Below are 20,244 nucleotides of genomic sequence, written 5' to 3'. Positions count from 1 at the left end.
ATTCGTTTACCCCTCGATAATTTCAAAACTTCCCAAAACGACCCATGAGTTTCATCGCCGACATGCTTTTTTATTGTTTCATCCTTTTTACCCCTGCGTTATGAAATTCCATCATTGCCCTTTAAACCTTTTTGCATACATTTTTCATTCTTTTTGCATTCCTTTTTGCATGTACTCATTTCTTAAAGCAGAGAGCTCATTTTTAAAGCAGAGAACTCATTTCTTAAACAGAGAGTTCATTTCTTAAGCAGAGAGCTCATTTCTTTTAAACAGAGCTCATTTCTTAAACAAAAACTCATTTCTTAAAGCGGAAAACTCATTTTTTTAAAAGCGAAACCTCATTTTTAAACATAAAACTCATTTTTTTAAACAAAAAAACATTAATATTTAAACGAGAAAAAACAAATATTTACGTGATAAATTAATCCCGGATATAAAAAAACCAATTAATCTTGGTCACTCGTACATATTTAAATAGAAATAACGATATTTAAGCACTTTTTTTAAAGCATAAGCGCAATATATTAAGCGAAACATCGATAGTTAAACAAAGACAAACAAGCGTATAAGCAGAGAACTCATTTCTTAAAGCAGAGAGCTTATTTTTTTAAGCAGAGACCTCATTTTTAAGCGAAACCTCATTGAGTAGGGGACATTGAGTATCTCATCGTCGGCGATCTCGCCTGAGACGCTTGAGTCTTGAGCTCGAGATCTGGCGGCGATCTCGAAGGTAGCTTCTTTGGTGTGGGGTCTTAAAGGAGAAATCTTTGTCGGCGTTGGCGATTCGGTTGGCGACGTTCCTTGGCGGTCGGAGTGGTGAGGTCTTCGATGGCGGCGTCGGATAAGGCGACTGAACTGAAACGGAACCATTCTCGATTGCGGAGACCGCATGACATGGATAGCAATAGGGTTAGGGTTAGGGATCGTTCAGGGGTTTTGGATCCATGGTGCCTAAGTCGGTGACGAGAGCGGAGGGAGGAAGCGGTACCGATGAGGGTTCGATCTCACTGTCTTTGTCTTACGTCTTCATCGTCTTCCACGTCAGTCGACCTCATCTCTTTCATCTTCTTCAGTCGTCGACCTTAGGGAAGACCGCTTGCGCTCCATCGTCGTGCAGAAGGCATCGAAAGGTTGCACCTTTTTTCTGCAGCAAGATCGAGATCTAGATCGAGTGGAGATCAAAATTCTAGGGGTTCAAAATCCCAGTTTTTCATGCAGCGTGGTCGTGATTGTGAGTCGCATGCTTTTTGTCTCCTTGGCCCATAAGCTACTGATAAAGAGATTTTGGGGGTGATAAATACACCCTCAAAAACTCATTTCTTAAAGCAGAGACCTCATGTTTTTTTAAACAAAAACCTCGTTTCTTAAATGAAAACTCATTTCTTAAGCAGAGAACTCATTTTTTTAAACGAAACCTCATTTCTTAAGCAGAAAACTCATTTTTTTAAACAAAAAACTCATTTTTTAAACAAGAAACTCATTTTTTAAACAGAACCTCATACCTCATATTATAAATAGAAGTCTCATTTTTAAATAGAAACTCATTGCACCAAGGGCATTATAGTCAAACCACATGACACTTGCCACAACTTCCCACGCAGGGACAATTTTCAGTCCATAAAAATTCCAAATTAACTCTATCAATCAACTATTAGATGTTTGGGGGTTTAAAAAAATCATTTGTATTCAAAAGGAAGGGGTTTTTATGAATAGCCAAATTTAAAGGGAGAATCTGTGCATATTGCAAATTTTGAGGGTGTTTTTAGCAATTTCCACTTTAAAATATTGTAAGCTCCATTTTCATCTAATTTTTGTTTCACTTAGAATTATTGATCATTAATGAGTAAAATTTGGAATTTTAACTTCAAATTTCTAAATGAGGTGCCTTTTTTTATATATAATTTTAAGTAGGCAAGAACTTGTTCTAGTTTCCTTTTGAGCCACTAATTTGATATTAGTTTTTTTTCATTTACTTTTAAATATAGCTAATTATGTATCTAACTGCAAAAAAAATACTGTCTAATATCTTAAACCTACAAAAAAAAATATATATCCATTAACAGAACTTCAATTTTAATCTCATAATTTTTTGACAAAAATTTATAACAAATAGTACGGTTAGACAAAACATGTCATGCATGCATGTAGTACAAGTAACAAAAATAGTACAAGTATTCATGTTTTGTCTAGGGATAGCTGATGGGGACGAGGGCGGGGTGGGAGCGCTCTACCATCCCGCCCCGCATGGTAATAAGCGGGGCATCGGCGGGGCGGGGCCGGGCGGGCCACCCGGGAGGCACTATTTCCATCCCGTTTTTTGTTTTTCGTTAATCTCCCACCTTGCTTATAGTTATAAATAAGTATTTAAAATTCTTAAAAATATTTATAAAATAGATATAAAATATATATTTTTAAAGACAATTCATAAGAAATTAATTGAAAATTTTTTAAAAAATTCATTTACCCTATACATTATATAATATTTATAATAAATTAAATTATTATCGGGGTGGGGCGGAGTGGGGCAAGCAAATACCAAATCCGCCCCGCCCCACCCCGCTCAAAATTGGGGCGAATCGGGGCGAATCGGGGCGGATCAAATTTTGCCATCCCTAGTTTTGTCTATCTCAAGTTTGGCATCCTGCACACTATCCTCCCCTGGACACTGAGACCCGCTTTCGGCGAGCAGGCATGTTGCTTGTTTCAGGTTCAATTTCAAGATCAGTGTCGGTGTTGATTCGGTCTTCTTCTTCTTCAAAAGAGCACTGAAAACCCCCACAACCACCTGACAGAAAACAGATTATATATAATGTAAATATGCTAATATGAAATTGATAGTATATACCAGAGTTAATTTTAAGATTGATTACTGATTGAGCGCAGTTGACCTGAACACGGGTTGCAGCTATGAGTACATCACCAACACATCCACCGATCACTCTACCGTCAGAGCTAGAAAGAGTTATGCTTAATCCATCCACACTTATCACTAATTCACCATCTTCATCAGGTGTAAGAGAACCAGATGTCGAGCGTTGTACCCTGCATAGATTCATGAACAAATACTATAAAAATTAAATAGTTCAATACACAATTGAGTGCTCTTTCAAAAAAAAAAAAAATTCTAGATGTTACAAACTACACATCATTCATTAATTATACAGTTTTGTACTGAACCTCATAAGTGACAACACCACCGGCAGTAGAAGGACGGCGAAGAGTGGCGGAGGAGACATAAACGTTCACTGATATGATGCATAAATGCTTTGGACCCTCTTCAGTAAAAGATATTATCTTTTCTGCAATATTCTGCAGAAAAAAGCACATCTTTAGATGCAGAAAACAATGTTTCATTGCAGAGAAATCCACATAACAGATAATGAATATCAGATAGACATAAACCAATATAAAATTGACCAAAGAATTCATACCTCCCCAACATCAATGATGATCATGTATGAATTCATGAGGCCTATTCCAACTGGCCCAGTGACCGAATTCCCTGACAAATTAAGACAGTAAATCAACAGTATCAAACATCCCAATTTCCAGATACACAAAAGAACATCATCATCATCATCATCAACAACAACAGAGTTATAAATCAAGAATTCATCAGATGAACAACTCACCAGGAGAACTCAACCGTTGTCTACTTCCAGAACCAGAAGGCCTTCCACTCCCTCTCCTGGGCAATGGAAATGCATCCATGGCAGCAGCAGCGGCGGCAGCAGCGGCAGCATAGTTTGATGCCATACCTGGTACATACTTCCTGGGCCTCCCTCTCTTTCTTCTCATTGCTCCCCTTAGGCCACTCCCAATTTCAGCAACGGCCTTGGAACCTTGAGAAGAGACATTCATGGCTTGCTCCCTTTCCATCACTTTCAGCAACCTGATCAACAAACCATAAACCCAATAACAAGCAAAAGTTAGAAGAATATTCTGGTTTATCCACCTTTTAAAAAAAAAGGTTAAGAAGAAGAAGAAGAAATACAAAAACTAAAAAGATACAGACTTTTGGGCTGATGAAAAAATGAGTAAAAAAAAACAACAAAGACTGAAACTTGAACTGATGATGATGTTAGTTGTGATTGAATCTGAAGAGAATTGAAGAAGAATTGGAGTTGAGAATCAAGTTTGCTGCTGTTGTATTTGTCCTGGTGTCTTTAGTTTAGATTGGAAGGACAGTAGTGTCTTTTCAAGTGTTTGAATAGTGGTTAAGTTCGTTAGACTTTGGCTGGAAGTAAATCAACGGCTGAGATGCAGTTCATCAGAGAAGAGGAGTAAGTTCGAGGCAGCTGCTGAAGCAAAGGATTTGAGAATCAATGAACGGCTGAGATTTGATCATCACAGATAGTGTCTTTAGTTCTAGGCAAAACAGATGTGTCTGGATGAAGAGCGGTGGAGTTGATCAGGTTCAGACGCGTGGGTTATGACTAACCTGTTTCTTTTCAGTCACCGAAGTTTGAATAAAAGGTTGTTTTAATTGTTGTTTTCTCTGTGAGATGTTTTTTTCTGAATATATTTTTGTGTGAAGCCTCTTCTTGTATGAATTTTCCTGCTTAATTGAGTGAGTTTTTATCCAAACTTTGTATAAGAAAGTTGTTTTTCATGATCTCAACTCTTTTTGGTATTAAGTTTCAGAGGAAACAGAGTTATATAAAGTCTGATATCCTTATTTTTGAACAGTTGATCTATGTTTTACTGATTTTTCTGGTTTCTTGAGCTTGTGTGAATTTTCCTGATCAAGTGGCTGAGATTTTCAGGTTATTTTCTATAAGAAACTTGTTCTTCTAGATCTCAATTTTCTACATAGTGATTATCAGATGATTCCTTACCTGAGATTCAAAGATCAACTTCAAACATGGAAGGATTTCAAAGAGGGAGGAGAAGAGGAATCAATGGAGAAAAGAGGAAGAGAAGAAAAAGACAGAGATGAGTGTAAGGAGAGTGTCAGGGTTCCTTCTCTATTTAATGACAAAGAAGGTGTAAGGAGAAACGAGTTTGCTACCCTAATATGTGACGTGTCAAGTCACCATTGGTTGCATGTCTCAAACTCCGTTTCCCGTTTCCTATTCAAGCGGCCCTTTCCCAAGATTCACTGTCAAGGTCTGAATAGCAAAAGTGGTTCTGTGAGATCTCAGCCGTTCATTAGAGCAAGAGAAGATTGAAACCCTAAATTTTGAAAGAAAAAAAAATATTATGTATATATTTTCTTTCTTTTTTCATATTTGGAAAACAATGGTTTGTTTCAAATTTATTGAGTTTGTTGCAGTATAAATATGATATTTGTTATAAAATAAATATGATAATCTTTACAAAATTTCACTCGAAACATATGCGTACTAAATGACAAAAAATTACAGCAAATAGCACGGTAAGACAGATAATATATCATGCGTTGAGTACAAGTAACATAAATAGTATCAGTATTCAATGCATTATAATAATGTGAAACCTAAAATAGAGTATAGAGAAAAAGTAACTTTGAACGATATTATGTCTTTGTCATAGGATGCTCTATCATGCACAGGAGAAGAAAGACCATTTTTTTTACTATTTATTTTTATTTTTATTAAATTATTTTAAAAAAATTGGTTTTCTTGCAATATTATCGATATAATAATAATAATAATAATAATAATAATAATAATAATAATAATAATAATAAAAAATTTGGATGATATAATGTAAATGTGAAACACATTAAAATAAGATGTTATAAAATATCATAAGCTCCATTTTCATCTAAATTTTTGTTCACTTAGAATTATTGATCATTAATAAGTAAAATTGGAATTTTAACTTCAAATTTCTAAATGAGGTCCTTTTTTATATATAATTTCAAGTTGGCAAGAACTTATTCACACTAACATAGTTTCTTTTTGGGCCACTAACTTGTTATTAGTTTTTTTCATTTACTTATAAATATAACTAATTATGTATCTAACTTCCAAAAAAAAGTACTATCTAATATCTTAACCCCACAAAAAAAAATATCCATTAACAGAACTTCTATTTTAATTTCATAATTTTTTGACAAAAATTTATAGCAAATAGCACTATAAGACAGAGAATATGCCGTGCATATAGTACAAGTAACAAAAATATTACAAACATTCACGTAAAACCAGAATAGAGTATAAAGAGACGAAACAAACTAATTTGAGCAGTATTCTTTTAATAGATGTTCTGTTATACAATATTTTGTCACCGGAGAAGAAAGGACATTTTTCTATCTATTTTTTATTTTTATTACATTATTTATTTTTTAAATGATTTTTTCGCATTATTGATCAAATAATAATAATAATAATAATAATCATAAATTTTGGATGATAAAATGTAAATGTGTAATACATTATTAAAACAAGATGTTATAAATATTGTAAGGTCCATTTTCAACTAAACTTTTGTTCACTTAGAATAATTGATCCTTAACAAGTAGAATTTGGAAATTTAACTTCATGTTTCTAAATGAGGTCCTTTTTTTAATATACATAATTTTAAGTCGAAAAAATATTTGTGCACACGAACGTAGTTTGGGAGGTCATATTGATTGAAGGCCGGCCCACAAGATCCAACTTAGTTTCTTCCTGAGCCACTAATTTGATATTAGGTTTTTTTATTTACTTTGAAATATAACTCATTATGTATCTAACTTCCAAAAAAATACTATCTAGTATTTTTCACCCTACAAAAAATATCCATTAACACAACTTCTATTTTACTATCATAATTTTTTAACAAAAAATTACAGTAAATAGCACAGTAAGATAAAAGAATATGTCATGCGTGTAGTACAAGTAACAAAGATAGTACAAGCATTCAGGTGAAACTCATAATAGAGTATACAGTGACCAAACAGACTAATTTGAGTGGTATTCTCTTAATAGATGTTCTGTCATAGGATATTCTGTCACCGAAGAAGATAGACCATTTTTCTCATTATTTTTATTTTTATTAAATTACTTATTTAAAAAAAAATTTGGGTTACTCACATTATGGATCAAATAATAATAATAGTAGTAGTAGTAGTAATAATAATAATAATAATACTAATAAATTTGGATGATAAAATGTAAATGTGCAATACATTGAAACAAGATGTTATAAAATATAGTTAGTTCTATTTTCATTAAAAATATTTGTTCACTTAGAATTATTGATCATTAATAAGTAAACTTTGGAAATTTAACTTCAAATTTCAAAATGAGGTCTTTTTCTATATATATAATTTTAAGTTAGCAAGAACTTGTTCACACCAATGTAGTTTGGGAGGTCATATAGACTGAAGGCCGGCCCACAAGATCCAACAATTAGTTTCTTTCTGGGCCACAAATTTGATATTAATTTGTTTCATTTATTTTGAAATATACCTAATTAACCTCCAACAAAAAAAATACTATCTAATATTTTAACCCTACAAAAAATATCCATTTACACAACTTCTATTTTTTAATACCATATTTTTTGACAAACAAATTACAGCAAATAGCATTGTAAGACATAGAATGTGTCATGTGTGTAGTACAACTAATAAAAATAGTGTACAAGCATTCAGGTGAAACTCATAATAGAGTGTAGAGAGATCGAACAGTCTAATTTGAACGGTATTCCCTTAATAAATGTTCTGTCATAGGATGCTCTGTCACTGGAGAAGAAAGGCCATTTTTCTCACTATTTTTTTTTTTTTATTAAATTATTTATTTTATTAAAAATTCTCAATTTATTGAACAAATAACAATAATAATAATAATAAAAAATTTGGATGATAAAATTTAAATATGCAATACATTGAAACAAGATGTTATAAAATAACGTATATTCCAATTTCATCTAAATTTTTGTTCACTTAAAATTATTAATCATTAATAAGTAAAATTTGGAAATTTAACTTCAAATTTCTATATGAGGTCCTTTTTTTATATATGTAATTTTAAGTTGGTTAGAACTTGTTAGTTTGGGAGAGGTCATATTTTGATTGAAGGCCGGCCCATAAGATCCAACTTAGTTTCTTTTTGGGCCACTAATTTGATATTAGTTTTTTTCATTAACTTTGAAATATACCTAATTATACATCTATCCTCCCCACCAAAAAAAAAAATAAAAACCTATCTAATGTTTTAACCCTACAAAAAAAAATCCATTAACACAACTTCTATTTTAATGTCTTAATTTTTTTGATAAAAAATTACAGCAAATAGTACGGTAAGACAAAGAATATGTCATGCATGTAGTACAAATTGCAAAACAGTACAAGCATTCAGGTGAAACTTAGAATAAAGTATATAGAGACCGAACAAACTAATTTGAGTGGTATTCTCGTAATAGATGTTCTATCATAGGATGTTTCGTCATCAGGAGAAGAAAAGCCATTTTTCTCACTATTTTTTTTATTTTTATAAAATTATTTATTTAAAAAAATTTGGTTTTGTTCAAATCATAATAATAATAATAAAATTTTGGATGATAAAAAGTAAATGTGAAATACATTAAAAGAAAATGTTATAAAATATAGTAAGTTCCATTTTCATCTAAAGTTTTGTTCACTTAGAATTATTGATCATTAATAAGTAAAATTTTGAAATTTAACTTCAAATTTCTAAATGAGGTAATATATATATATATATATATATATATATATATATATATATAAAATTTTTAAGTTGGTAAGAACTTGTTCACACTAACGCAGTTTGGGAGGTCATATTGATTGAAGGCCGGCACACAAGATCCAACTTGGTTTCTTCCTCGGCCGCTAATTTGATATTAGTTTTTCTTTCATTTACTTTTAAATATACCTAATTATGTATCTAACTTTAAAAAAAAATACTATATAGTATTTTAACCCTACAAAAAATATCCATTAATACAACTTCTATTTTAATGTCTTAATTTTTTGACAAAAAATTACAGCAAATAGCACGATAAGACAGAAAATATGTCATGCATGTAGTACAAGTAACAAAATAGTACAAGTATTCAAGTAAAACTCAGAATAAAGTATACAGAGACCTAATAGACTAATTTGAGTTGTATTCTCTTAATAGATAATCTGTCATCGAGGGAAAAAGTTCATTTTTCTCACTTTTTTATTTTTATTTTATTAAATTATTTATTTTAAAAAAATTGTGTTTCTCGCATTATTGATCAAAATATAATAATAATAAATTTGGATGATGAAATGTAAATGGGCAATACATTAAAACAAGATGTTATAAAATATAGTAAGTTACATTTTCATCTAAATTTTTGTTCACTTAGAATTTTTTTATCATTGATAAGTAAAATTTGGAAATTTTAACTTCAAATTTCTAAATGAGGTCCTTTTATATATATATATAATTGTAAGTTGGCAAGAACTTGTTCACACTAACGTAGTTTGGAAGGTATATATATGGATTGTAGGCCGCCCATAAGATCCAACTTAGTTTCTTTCTTAGCCACTTAATTATTTGATATTATTTTTTATTTATTTATTTATTTATTGCATTTACTTTGAAATATGCATAATTATGTATCTAACCTCCCAAAAAAAAAAATACTATCTAGTATTATAACCCTAAAAAAATATCAATTAACACAACTTCTATTTTAATTCCATAATTTTACCTTCTTTTTTTTTTAACAAATAGACAACAAATATCTCACATCTAAAAAAAATTAGGGATGCGCACATACATGAAATTAATATCTCAATCCACATGTGCCCTCACCTTATTTGGGATTTGGGGCTTGATCTCAGATCATCTCCGAAATGACCACTCTAAGCAAGGAATTTTCCGCTAAGAGATCACCATTAACACTCGATTATTTTTTTATTCACAAATACTAAAATGACAAAATTTTGCTTATATCTTCTATAAGGACTTTTTGGTTTATAGCATTTTCTTCTTACCAAAATTTGATTCTTGTGAGTTTTAAATTCATATGAAACATGAGAATTTGAAACTCTTCGCTCTAAATAGTATTATTGAAATTTCTCTCACAATGGGAATGTAACTTTTACAAAAGAAAATTAATATTAAACTCTTTGTTTTAGATTTAAAAATACCCTTATTTTAGATTTCATATTAAAATAATAATAATACCAGTATGTCTTAAACCGGACAAAAAGGCCTAAATTTTTAGGATAATATGTATATTAGTATGATCATTTTATTAATGAAAATAAGAACGAGAAGTTTGATTATTATAATAACGATAAAGATAAGCAAGGATACTTTAGTTATTCTACTGTATAGAGATATATGGAGCATTATGAGTAAGTTATTTATTTTTCTAATATTTAACAATTTTATACAAATGCATTTAATTATAATTTCAAATATATCAAATTCTCAATTATTCCCTTAATGATCTAAGCAAATCAATATAATATATCTATTAATATCTTAATGTGAACTAAAGAAGTTAATATAATATGCCCATCAAAATAATCCTCATATTTTACATCCCATAAATACATTTTACTCATAATTTTAGAATTATTAAAGAAAAAAAAGATATTTTATGAATTTTCATAACTCTGTTAGATTTCTTTTTCCCATTTAGTAACTTACTCTTTAATTCAAGTACAGCTAATTTAATCAATATGTTTTACAGCAATATATAGATAAATAATAATTATTTGTGTAGGCAAGATATGACAATTAAATATATTTTGATATATATATAAAGAAAAGAACAAATTTATATTTCATTCTCATTTAATAATTGCAAATTATGATTTTCCTTTTGATTTAAAATCAAATGAAAGATTTAAGAGAATAGTAGGTAGAGTAAGACATTCTTATGGAACTTTGTCACTTAATCAAAGGTGCCTAACTTTGATGTCTTACAAGACAGAAAATGAGGTAACATTAAAAGACTTTTTAAGCATCCAAGTACTAATAAGTAGGCACAATATTTAGTTGTGTCACGCCATGCATTCCCATACAATTGGATCAAGAAATGGAACATGTGTTACAAGTGACCGCTTTAATTTTTTCCACTAATCACGGAGTTCCAAGTGAATGGTCGGCTTTTGGTTATAATTATGGTAAATGTCAATAAATCTCTGGAGAAAAGGACTACTATAAAGTTCTGGTTAATATATATATATATATATATTATGTTTAAAATAATCCTATTCATATTGTGTTTATAATAATCCTATTCATATTGTTAACAGACTATAATGACTTGGTAATATATATTTTTATTTGTTGGTGTTAAGTTTACAATATTATTATATGTTAACTTTAATTTTAAATCTTATATTTTTGTGATTTTGATCCTCGCCATTTTTCCCCGTGTCCTTTTCAATTCTTGTGGTCATTTGTTTTTTTGAGTTTGCACTTATAGTCATTCTTCGTTTTTATTAAAATTTTTAAATCTAATTTTACTTTTGTTTCTGACTCTCTTTGTATCTGATTCTCTTCGTACTGGTTGTCCTTCTTTTAATAAATTATATTTTTTTAAAAAAAATATCTTATTTTGTCATCTAATTACAAATGAGTTGGTATTTTATTTATCTCACAAATCAAACATCAATTATTCAATCCATTACTTGTTTACATTTTAAAACAAAATTCTCTCATTTAAGTTATTACATAAATTAACCGACCAAACATTACAACCAAGCATTTCTTGATTGATTTAATTACTCTATTTTTTAAATGTTAACGTTAGCAAATACATATTATGGATTAAAAAATAAAATTTAAAATATTTAACTTAAATTAGTTTTAATCAGTTAGAAGAAAAGTTTTCTCAATTTTTTTAAACCAATTTTCAAAAGAATTTTTCAAAGACATATACAACGCAAATTTTCATTAAAACACACACAAAAAGCTGGGATAACATGATGGAAGTCAAATGCAAATATCCCCTTTCATACATTCCATGAATGAATTTTCTATCATTATAATTTCCAAGTTAATAAAAACAAATAAAAATAAATAAATCAAGATATCGGTAAGACCTTTAAATCAGAAGAACAACAACAACAATGATTAAAAAAAAAAAACTGCAGAACTTTATTCGAAGATCATCATCAATTACAAGAATACATGACAAGTATGAAAGCACAACTCTGAACAAATATTTGTTCTCAATCTTCACAAATAGTACTCTACGTACAACTAGCCCTTGCACAACTATCTTACCCTTCATGCATGAAAGAGACTCACATGCAACCTTATTTCCAAACAAACTAACTAAGCTTACATTCCATACTTATTATATATATATATATATACATGCATGCATGTCAGCCATGCATGTATATATATGTCTCTATGTTTTACAAAGGTGGCTGAACTGGCCCTAAACCTAAAAACACCACAGAGCTCTGAGGAGATGAAGCATGAGACTCCATGGATTCCGGCACGGCCGCCGCTGCCACCAATTTACCTCCACCACTCCTCAACTCCACCATCTCCCGACGTGCTCTACCTTGTCTCACTTCACACATCTTTGGTAAAAAAACACCTGCCAAAATATCATTACATTAATTTAAAAATTAAGAAATAAAATCTAAGAGAAGCCCCTTGTTAACTCTTAACAAAAATGAAAAAGTTTATCATATCATAGACAGACCTTCACCAGCGGCGAGATTGAAGTATAAATCAATTATGTTTGGACAACCATTGTAACACTGATTAGAGCAAAGTTTATCGGTGAAATGAGGCTCAAGAAGAGCATCGGTGGAGATACCGAAAGAGGTTCGATCGAGGCCACAACCGACAATACATTCATCGGTCTCTACAAATCCTTTAAAGCTCTCTGCCTTGATGGTAGAAGTACGGCATGTTTGCACCTCCAAACGTCCCCGGAGAGCCAATCTCTTCTCGAGAACACACCGGAATCCGGTGGAGGACACCGAGAAGGCACACTTGCTTACCTCCATGTTCTCACATTCTATGTCTTTGGCCATGGTTAATGTTGCACTTAGAACAAGCACCAAGGCTAGAAACATTGAGTTCTTGGAAGCCATTAATGGAGGAGGAGATGGAGGTGTGTTTTTTTCAAAGGGTTTTGGTATTAAGTGTGAGATGAGAATGGATGGGAGGTTTAGAGGGGGTTTTATAGTACTTCAAGAATAGTGACTTGTTTAGACTTCTACATTGGTTAGGTTTAGTACTGTTATAGAGATTGTGAGACTCTAGAAAGTAGTTGTGGGAGAGTTTGTGATATTTTGTTAGTAGTTTAGAGAAGTAAATTAAGATGTTAATGATGAAAGGAATGAAGGTCTTGGACGCTTAAAATTAAAGAGTCTTGTCTTGACAGTCAGTCTTATACGCAATTGATATATGGAAAAATGTTGAACAAATATTGTAATTTTGTATGACTTTTTCATAGTCATTGTTGGAAAATATATAGTATGCATGTTTTGCATGCGATTGTTAGGAAATAAGTCATTTATTAATTGCTTTCTTCTTTTTCTTGACTGTTTGATAGATTAATATGAAACACTAATGATCTCTTTTAGAAGATGAGTTCAAATTTTAATTCAAATAAGATAAAATGCATGTGTGTTGAAAAATTAATTTTAACTTCTGTACATATATGATGTTGTTTATCCACATTTAATTAATATATAAAAACCAAATAAACATAAAAAATAAAAATAAATATTTTATAAGTTATGAATGTTTTTGTGATTTTATTGGAAGCAACAAACATGAGTTTGAATTGAAGGTATATGAGCAATTTTTTTATATTAGTTTTTTTTATTTATATGATTATTCTTATTTATTTTACTTAATTGATCTAAATTTAAGGTTTGAAATAAATAATCTTGTGGCTAAACAAATAATTTATGGGATACTAAGGAAAATGTTGATGAGCGTTATAAATAAAAATGAGAAAAAAGATTACATTTTATGAAACATTTTGAAAATTTTAAAGAAATCAACATTAATAAAATGATAAAATATAGAGAAAAGTACATATTAAAAACATTTATTAATTTGTAAGAAGTAATTAACCCTGACCTAATGCAATTTGTTATGGTTTGACTAGCTAGGGTGTATTTTAATGCATTAATAGATGATAAGTACATCAAACAACCTAATAAAGCATTCATTAATAGATGATAAGAACAAACAAACAGCCTAATGAAGTATTATTAACAAGAAGTCTTGTAATTTTTGGGTATCTACATAGAATAGAAGATAATCCTTTGTGCTACTAGAACTTAATGAAAACAAAAAATATGTTTATGTGAATATTTTTTTACGAAATGTGAAAAAATCAATGTCTAAGAACTTGCAAAAGAGTAGACTTACTATTTTAACACACTTGTGCCTCACTCTACCAGAATTGAAGTTTGAAATATCTTACATATATAAGAGACTAGCTATGTCCCAATAGACTAAAAAGTCATTGGCACTTATATGAAAAATTTTAGGTAGCCTTAATTAAACCATTTGGTATAATTGATAACATGAAACCAATTTAATAAAAAAATAATTCATAATTGATAATGAGTATTTTTAGTGTTTAATTAAATAGTTTTTTATTACTAGCTAGCGGGTTCCATGCATGTAGGCAATCCCTTTTCAACCCTATCCCTAATCCTAAAAATATGGGAATGAACTCTAGAACGGAAGTTTCAGTCAAAGAACACTTCCCATGTTTGTGGACTTATGACTGACTTCCAAAATAAATATAAGAAATAAGAATACATATAATGGAAGTTTCAGGCCAAGAACATTAATTTCCTTTTTTGGTTGGACTTACAAGTTTCAATTTAGAAGATTGACTTCCAAGTTCCAACATTCACATTCATTAATGAATTATTTGAAAGTCTCAATTCAAATCTTAAGACACAAATGATGAAATTTTCATACAAGTTAAACAGGTCATTGAAGTTTATTCAATAGAAGCATTGAAATTAATGAAAAATAATTATCAAAGCTATATAACTAAGGAAATATATATATATATCATTCAATAATTTTCTTATTTAATTATCAAATTGTGCCAGTTTTATTTTCTTTATATAAGCAAACACAAAAGAAAATGAAGAAAAAAAAAAGTATTTCTTTCCATTTCTTTTGACAATGTCTTATTTAGCAATAATGGCTTCCATGGTCTTTGATTGAAGACTAGGGTTTCCCATCCATTGAACCAAGGACTCATTTGTAAAGTCCAGCCTTTCCATTAATTCTATTATTAAATAACTATTATATTTTTAGAAATATTTTTCAAATAATATTTCAGATGAATTTTATATAGTATATTGAAGACATAGAAGTTTTTTTCCATTATTTTCTCCTATTATTATTGTTATTCATTTATATCTCTTTGGACAGTCTATTGGTTTTATAACAATAAAATAATGTATTTAATTCTATTTTTATTAAATAAATATTATATATTTTTCAATAAATATTAAACTTAATTTTTGGCCAATTGGACTGGGCAAAACCACAACACACATTCGCCACGACTCTTTATTTTTCAATTCCTAATTTTGAATGTATTAATAATAATTTTATTTATTTATTGGTTTTTTTTTAAATTTTTTGAGTTAGTATTATAGAGTATTAGATGTGTGTATTAATTTTGGATATTAAAGTGAAAGATTAAATTAAGTGAAGCATTTTAAGAAAAAGCAGTGCTCTTGGTGTTCAAATGAGTTAAAAGGACCAAGTCAGGGATTAAAATTTTGATTTTTTGGGGTCAAGAAGGGGTTAGGAATATTAATCATTTATTAATATTACTATTCTAACTTTTAAAGGTAAAATGCTTGGTGCGTATATACATAATTATGTATCTATAGATAATATCATTTGTTATGAAAATAATCAAGTATAAATAGCTTAAATTTCATACTTAAAAAGTTGTATGAATGTCTCTTATCTTTAGAATATAAATCTATTTATTTTGGCTTAAGAACTTTACAAATTTTTTTTAAATCACTGTCATAAAAGTTAATGTGATTATTGATATAGCCAACCGCACACATTTTACTAAAAGATTTTTTTTTTTTAAGTGCTAATATAAAAAATTTGTTGTACTAAGTGCATTACCATTATATTTTTAAAAAAATAATTAAAAGAAAAGGTGGTATGACAAAGTGTGCCACAATGTCAACAATAAGGACTATTTCAACAACCACAATCCATAGACTTAGACCAAAACAAACATTTTCTAAATATTAAAAATTAATAAAATGAATATATATATATACATCTACACGGCAAAACATCATTTGTATGTTTTTAGAGTTACTAACAAGTTAGTGTTATCTACTATATATATTAATTGATAGTAATCATTAGATGAAAATTCAACTGCAGTAAACATTAAATGTAAATTCAATTGCTATTGTAAAACAACCATAAGTTTCATAGAGAATGCGCCCTCTAAAAATTCTCATGATTTTATTATATATATATATATATATATAGTAATCATTAAATGTAAATTCAATTGCTATTGTAAAACAACCCTAAATTTCATAGAGAATGCGCCCTCTAAAAATTCTCATGATTTTATTTATTTTTATATATATATATATATATATATATATAACCCCTTGAATAGGGATGGCAACGGATAGGGTATGGGTAGGGTATGCCAAAACCCTTACCCTTACCCATAAACCCTACCCCATACCCGTACCCTTACCCGCACTCTTCAGGGGTAAAAAAATCATACCCTTACCCTTACCCAGTAGAGGGTACTGGGATATCTCAGCAGTACCCACTTACTCGTTGTTACTCTCATTGTTCAAATTATCGAATTAAATTTAAATAATAATAAAAAAATAAATTAATTATACATTATATTACTAATCTTTAAACACATGTCCATAAATTCAAAAATTCAAGTTGATATATATTTGTTTATCTTAAATTATATAATCACATAAAAACGAGCATTTATTTAGGGACTCAATGGTAACTCCACCTTTTTGTTTTGTTCATGTTTAACTATCTTGGTTTTTGTTTTAAATTTTTTTCATATATCTACTATTTATATTTTATATAGCTTCAAATTTTTATAAATATCTAGTAAAGTTTTTGAATATAAAAAAACATTAAAAAGTAATTCTCATGAGTTTATATCCAATTGATTTTTATTAGTATCTTTATTTTTTTCGGGATGTTTTTTTATAATTTATAGAATAAATTATTATAACATTATTTTTTATATTTGTTTATTTTTAAATTTAATTATGATTCTTAATATATATCTAAAAATTCAATTTTAATAATATTATCAAATATAAATATAGAAATTAAATAAAAATTTAAAAATAATATATTAAGAGAAAAATTTGAAGTATTATTTTCAAATTAATCACCATGAAAATAGATATTGAGTAAATTGTGAGTAAATGTTTAGTTTAATAAAAAAATTATATATATATATATATGAGGAGGGTAAGGTACGGGAGTGCGGGTTTTACCCGCATCTCTTCAACGGTGAAGGGTAAGGGGTAGATCGGGTAGAGTAGGGCGTCATGCCCTACCCGACCCGTCAGCTCAAAAAAACTAACGAGTACACTTTCACCCTTTACTCGGTCAAAGAGGTGATACCTCTTTGACCGAGATCTGGCACTGGGTATCTCCCGTCGGGTAGGGTACAAATTGCCATCTCTACCCTTGAATCTAAAAGTAGATAAAATCAAGATGTTCCAGGGACACATGTTAAAAACCATAAAAGTAAAATGCCAACTTTATATAATTAAACGTGGTATGATTAAACATTTTAAGACAAGATAATCAATCAATCTCAATCTAATGCAAAAACTAGTCCATCCCTGAAATCATACACCATGTATGATATATATACAACATCACTTGATTTTTCTCTTTAGCCATGTTCAAGATTTGTGACTAATTGCCCCCACCATTCAATCCAACCATGCCTGAAAGAAGCCAAAAGTGTTATATAGATAGCAACCGATAAAACAAAACATTTGATAAGATAATCAAGAGAAAATCAAAACAATTTTTTTCTTTTATTATCCATTTAAGTTTCACACTTCATCTTGCCTTTGCTCCATTACACATTATGATCTTCACTAATTAATTTCAAGTGAGTATGATAAGCAAGTTAAATATTTGCTTTAAAGAAAACAAGCAGATATATGAAGGACATGTAAAGAAAGATAATAATAAAGAGGTATCTTGGCCAACTAACTTGAAGCATAAGCATTTAAGTACTCACAAGATAAAGCCATTAGACAGCTCCATATATGGACAAGCCTCTGCTCATGCATGCATGTTCATGTCCTGACATTAATCACAACCATCACTCATTCATAGTGTTGTTCATCTGCATGTAAAATCAATGAAATATTGTCCAAATTAATGAGAAAAAAAAAAATCAGAAACAATTGCCCACCAAAATAATCAAGTATACATTCTTGCAAACTTTTTTTTTTTTAAGTCAGTTCCAAACTTCCAAAAGATACTGTATTCAAACACAACATTCATCTTGAGAGTTGTCTTAAAACAATAGATATGTATCTTCTGAAACAAAAGAATGGATTCAAGTTTCATTAACTGAGCAGTTAGTTGCATGAATGGATATTTGTTGAGACTATGTGACTGTTTGAACAAAAGAAACTGAAAGCAAGGGGATCAAACATGGACTTATTCAATGTTTATTGAGTGTATTTTTAGCTCAGAAAAACAGAGAAAATAAAAAGGCGAAGGACAAGACGAAGAAAAAGAGCAAAAAGAAAAGAAAAATTAAAGCAACAAAGAGAATGGGAAAGAAACTCATTCTGCTCAATGAATTGTTGTCATTCCACTACATAAGAATAAGATACCAAAGAATCATTCTGAAAATAGAAAGGACATAAGCAAACTAAGATACAAACACTAGTTCTATATCTCTGTAATAGTTCTCCTAAATACAAATTAAACAAACCTTATAATAATAATTGGTTTTCAGCAAGGAATATTTGTACCTTGATATTAAAATAATGGAACAAAAGCAAATCAGAACCTGGTGCCTTCTTTGAACCAAGTCTTCTTTCACATAGAATTTTTCTCATGAACATGGGACAAACAGAGTTTTTGAACATATGTATACCTCTTCCTCTAGCAAAACAAGGCAGGATAAGAAGAAGCAGACGGAAAATTCCGAAGGGAACGCATGATCTCGCTGCTCAAACACAAAGCAAAGAGAGAGATCAATGCGATCCCTTTGGAGTTCTCCATCAGCTACTCACAATCAACAAACACAATCAACAAATAAGACATACATCCTCTATATGCTATATATATATATATATATATATGGAGAGAGGGAGGGTGAGGTGATTAAAGTTATATGTAGAAAGATAGGAGGAAGTTCAGAGTTGCAACGTTCCTTCACACTTTGGACGTGAGGCCAGAGTTGGAGGTGCAGTTGCTAGACCAACTCACTCTAACAATCTCCTCTGTTTGGCTATTTTTATACCGCTAGTTACTTTCTTTCTTCTTCTTTGGAAGTAATGTCTGGAATCAATACCTTTAGATAAAAGAGTATAGATTCTAAACTTCTAATCAAGGTGAAAACTAACACATTATTTGACTACTTAGTCAAGAGTGCTGCATATCTAATCTAAGCAAGTTCTAATGATTCCAGAATTTAGCAGTGCAATGGTAATATTCCACAAAACATCACAGTCTAAGACAAGCACAGCACATTAACTTTTTATTATCAAAGTTTTTATTTTTTATTTTTTTTAATGAAATAGAACAAGAAAAACAAAAGTAGGCCTTCTATTATTTGATATCAGAACAGAAAAAGAGAGAGAGAGAGAGAGAGAGGAGCAGTATATCTCACTATCTCTCACAAAGACGCGCGAGCGCAGACACAGTGTGAAACAGTGAGGCAGGCACTTGAAAAGTGGAAAGCCGGCAAGGGTAGCAATCAGACAGATACCTTGACAGGAAGAAGGAGAACAATTGACCGGCTCAAGACAATGACACAGTGATCAACATCCTCCCTTCATTTTTTTCGTTTTTTTCAACAGAGTCTTTTACATTTGTAAAGACAAGTAACTAGTAGTTTTACCATACCAAACTACCACTCCAAAAAAAATAACAACATAAAGATAAATAATGGTCCTAAAAAGCAACCCACAGAAACAGAGAGAGAAAGAGAGAGAGAGAGAGATGTGGGGAAATAAAAGGGATCTCATTCCCAAGCCTAAAAGACAACACTTGATAAAAGGAGAGGAGAGAAGAGAAGAGAAAGACATGGTCATGTGAAACGCAAAAGAAGAGAAAGACATGGGTGCAG

General features: G+C 30.1%; 1 protein-coding gene and 1 long non-coding RNA gene across 2 annotated transcripts; both read right to left on the bottom strand.

Annotated features, from left to right (window-relative positions):
* Window positions 1-11,999: 11,999 nt before the first annotated feature.
* LOC120272505 lies at window positions 12,000-13,008 on the bottom strand. Its single transcript, XM_039279342.1, has 2 exons — window positions 12,586-13,008; window positions 12,000-12,477 (listed from the first exon to the last, which is right to left on the bottom strand). Exons 1-2 carry the CDS (start codon window positions 12,980-12,982, stop codon window positions 12,290-12,292), a joined length of 585 nt encoding a protein of 194 aa, XP_039135276.1. The 5' UTR covers window positions 12,983-13,008; the 3' UTR covers window positions 12,000-12,289.
* A 4,641-nt stretch (window positions 13,009-17,649) lies between these two features.
* On the bottom strand, window positions 17,650-19,771 carry LOC120271473. The gene is made up of 3 exons (XR_005540043.1): window positions 19,048-19,771; window positions 18,175-18,282; window positions 17,650-17,872 (listed from the first exon to the last, which is right to left on the bottom strand). It is a non-coding gene; the product is annotated as an uncharacterized LOC120271473 (long non-coding RNA).
* Between the last annotated feature and the right edge of the window lie 473 nt (window positions 19,772-20,244).

This window comes from Dioscorea cayenensis, chromosome 11 (assembly GCF_009730915.1).
Source record: "Dioscorea cayenensis subsp. rotundata cultivar TDr96_F1 chromosome 11, TDr96_F1_v2_PseudoChromosome.rev07_lg8_w22 25.fasta, whole genome shotgun sequence".
NCBI classification, from domain to species: Eukaryota; Viridiplantae; Streptophyta; class Magnoliopsida; order Dioscoreales; family Dioscoreaceae; genus Dioscorea; species Dioscorea cayenensis.
This window is presented reverse-complemented; position numbering and strand designations above follow the sequence as displayed.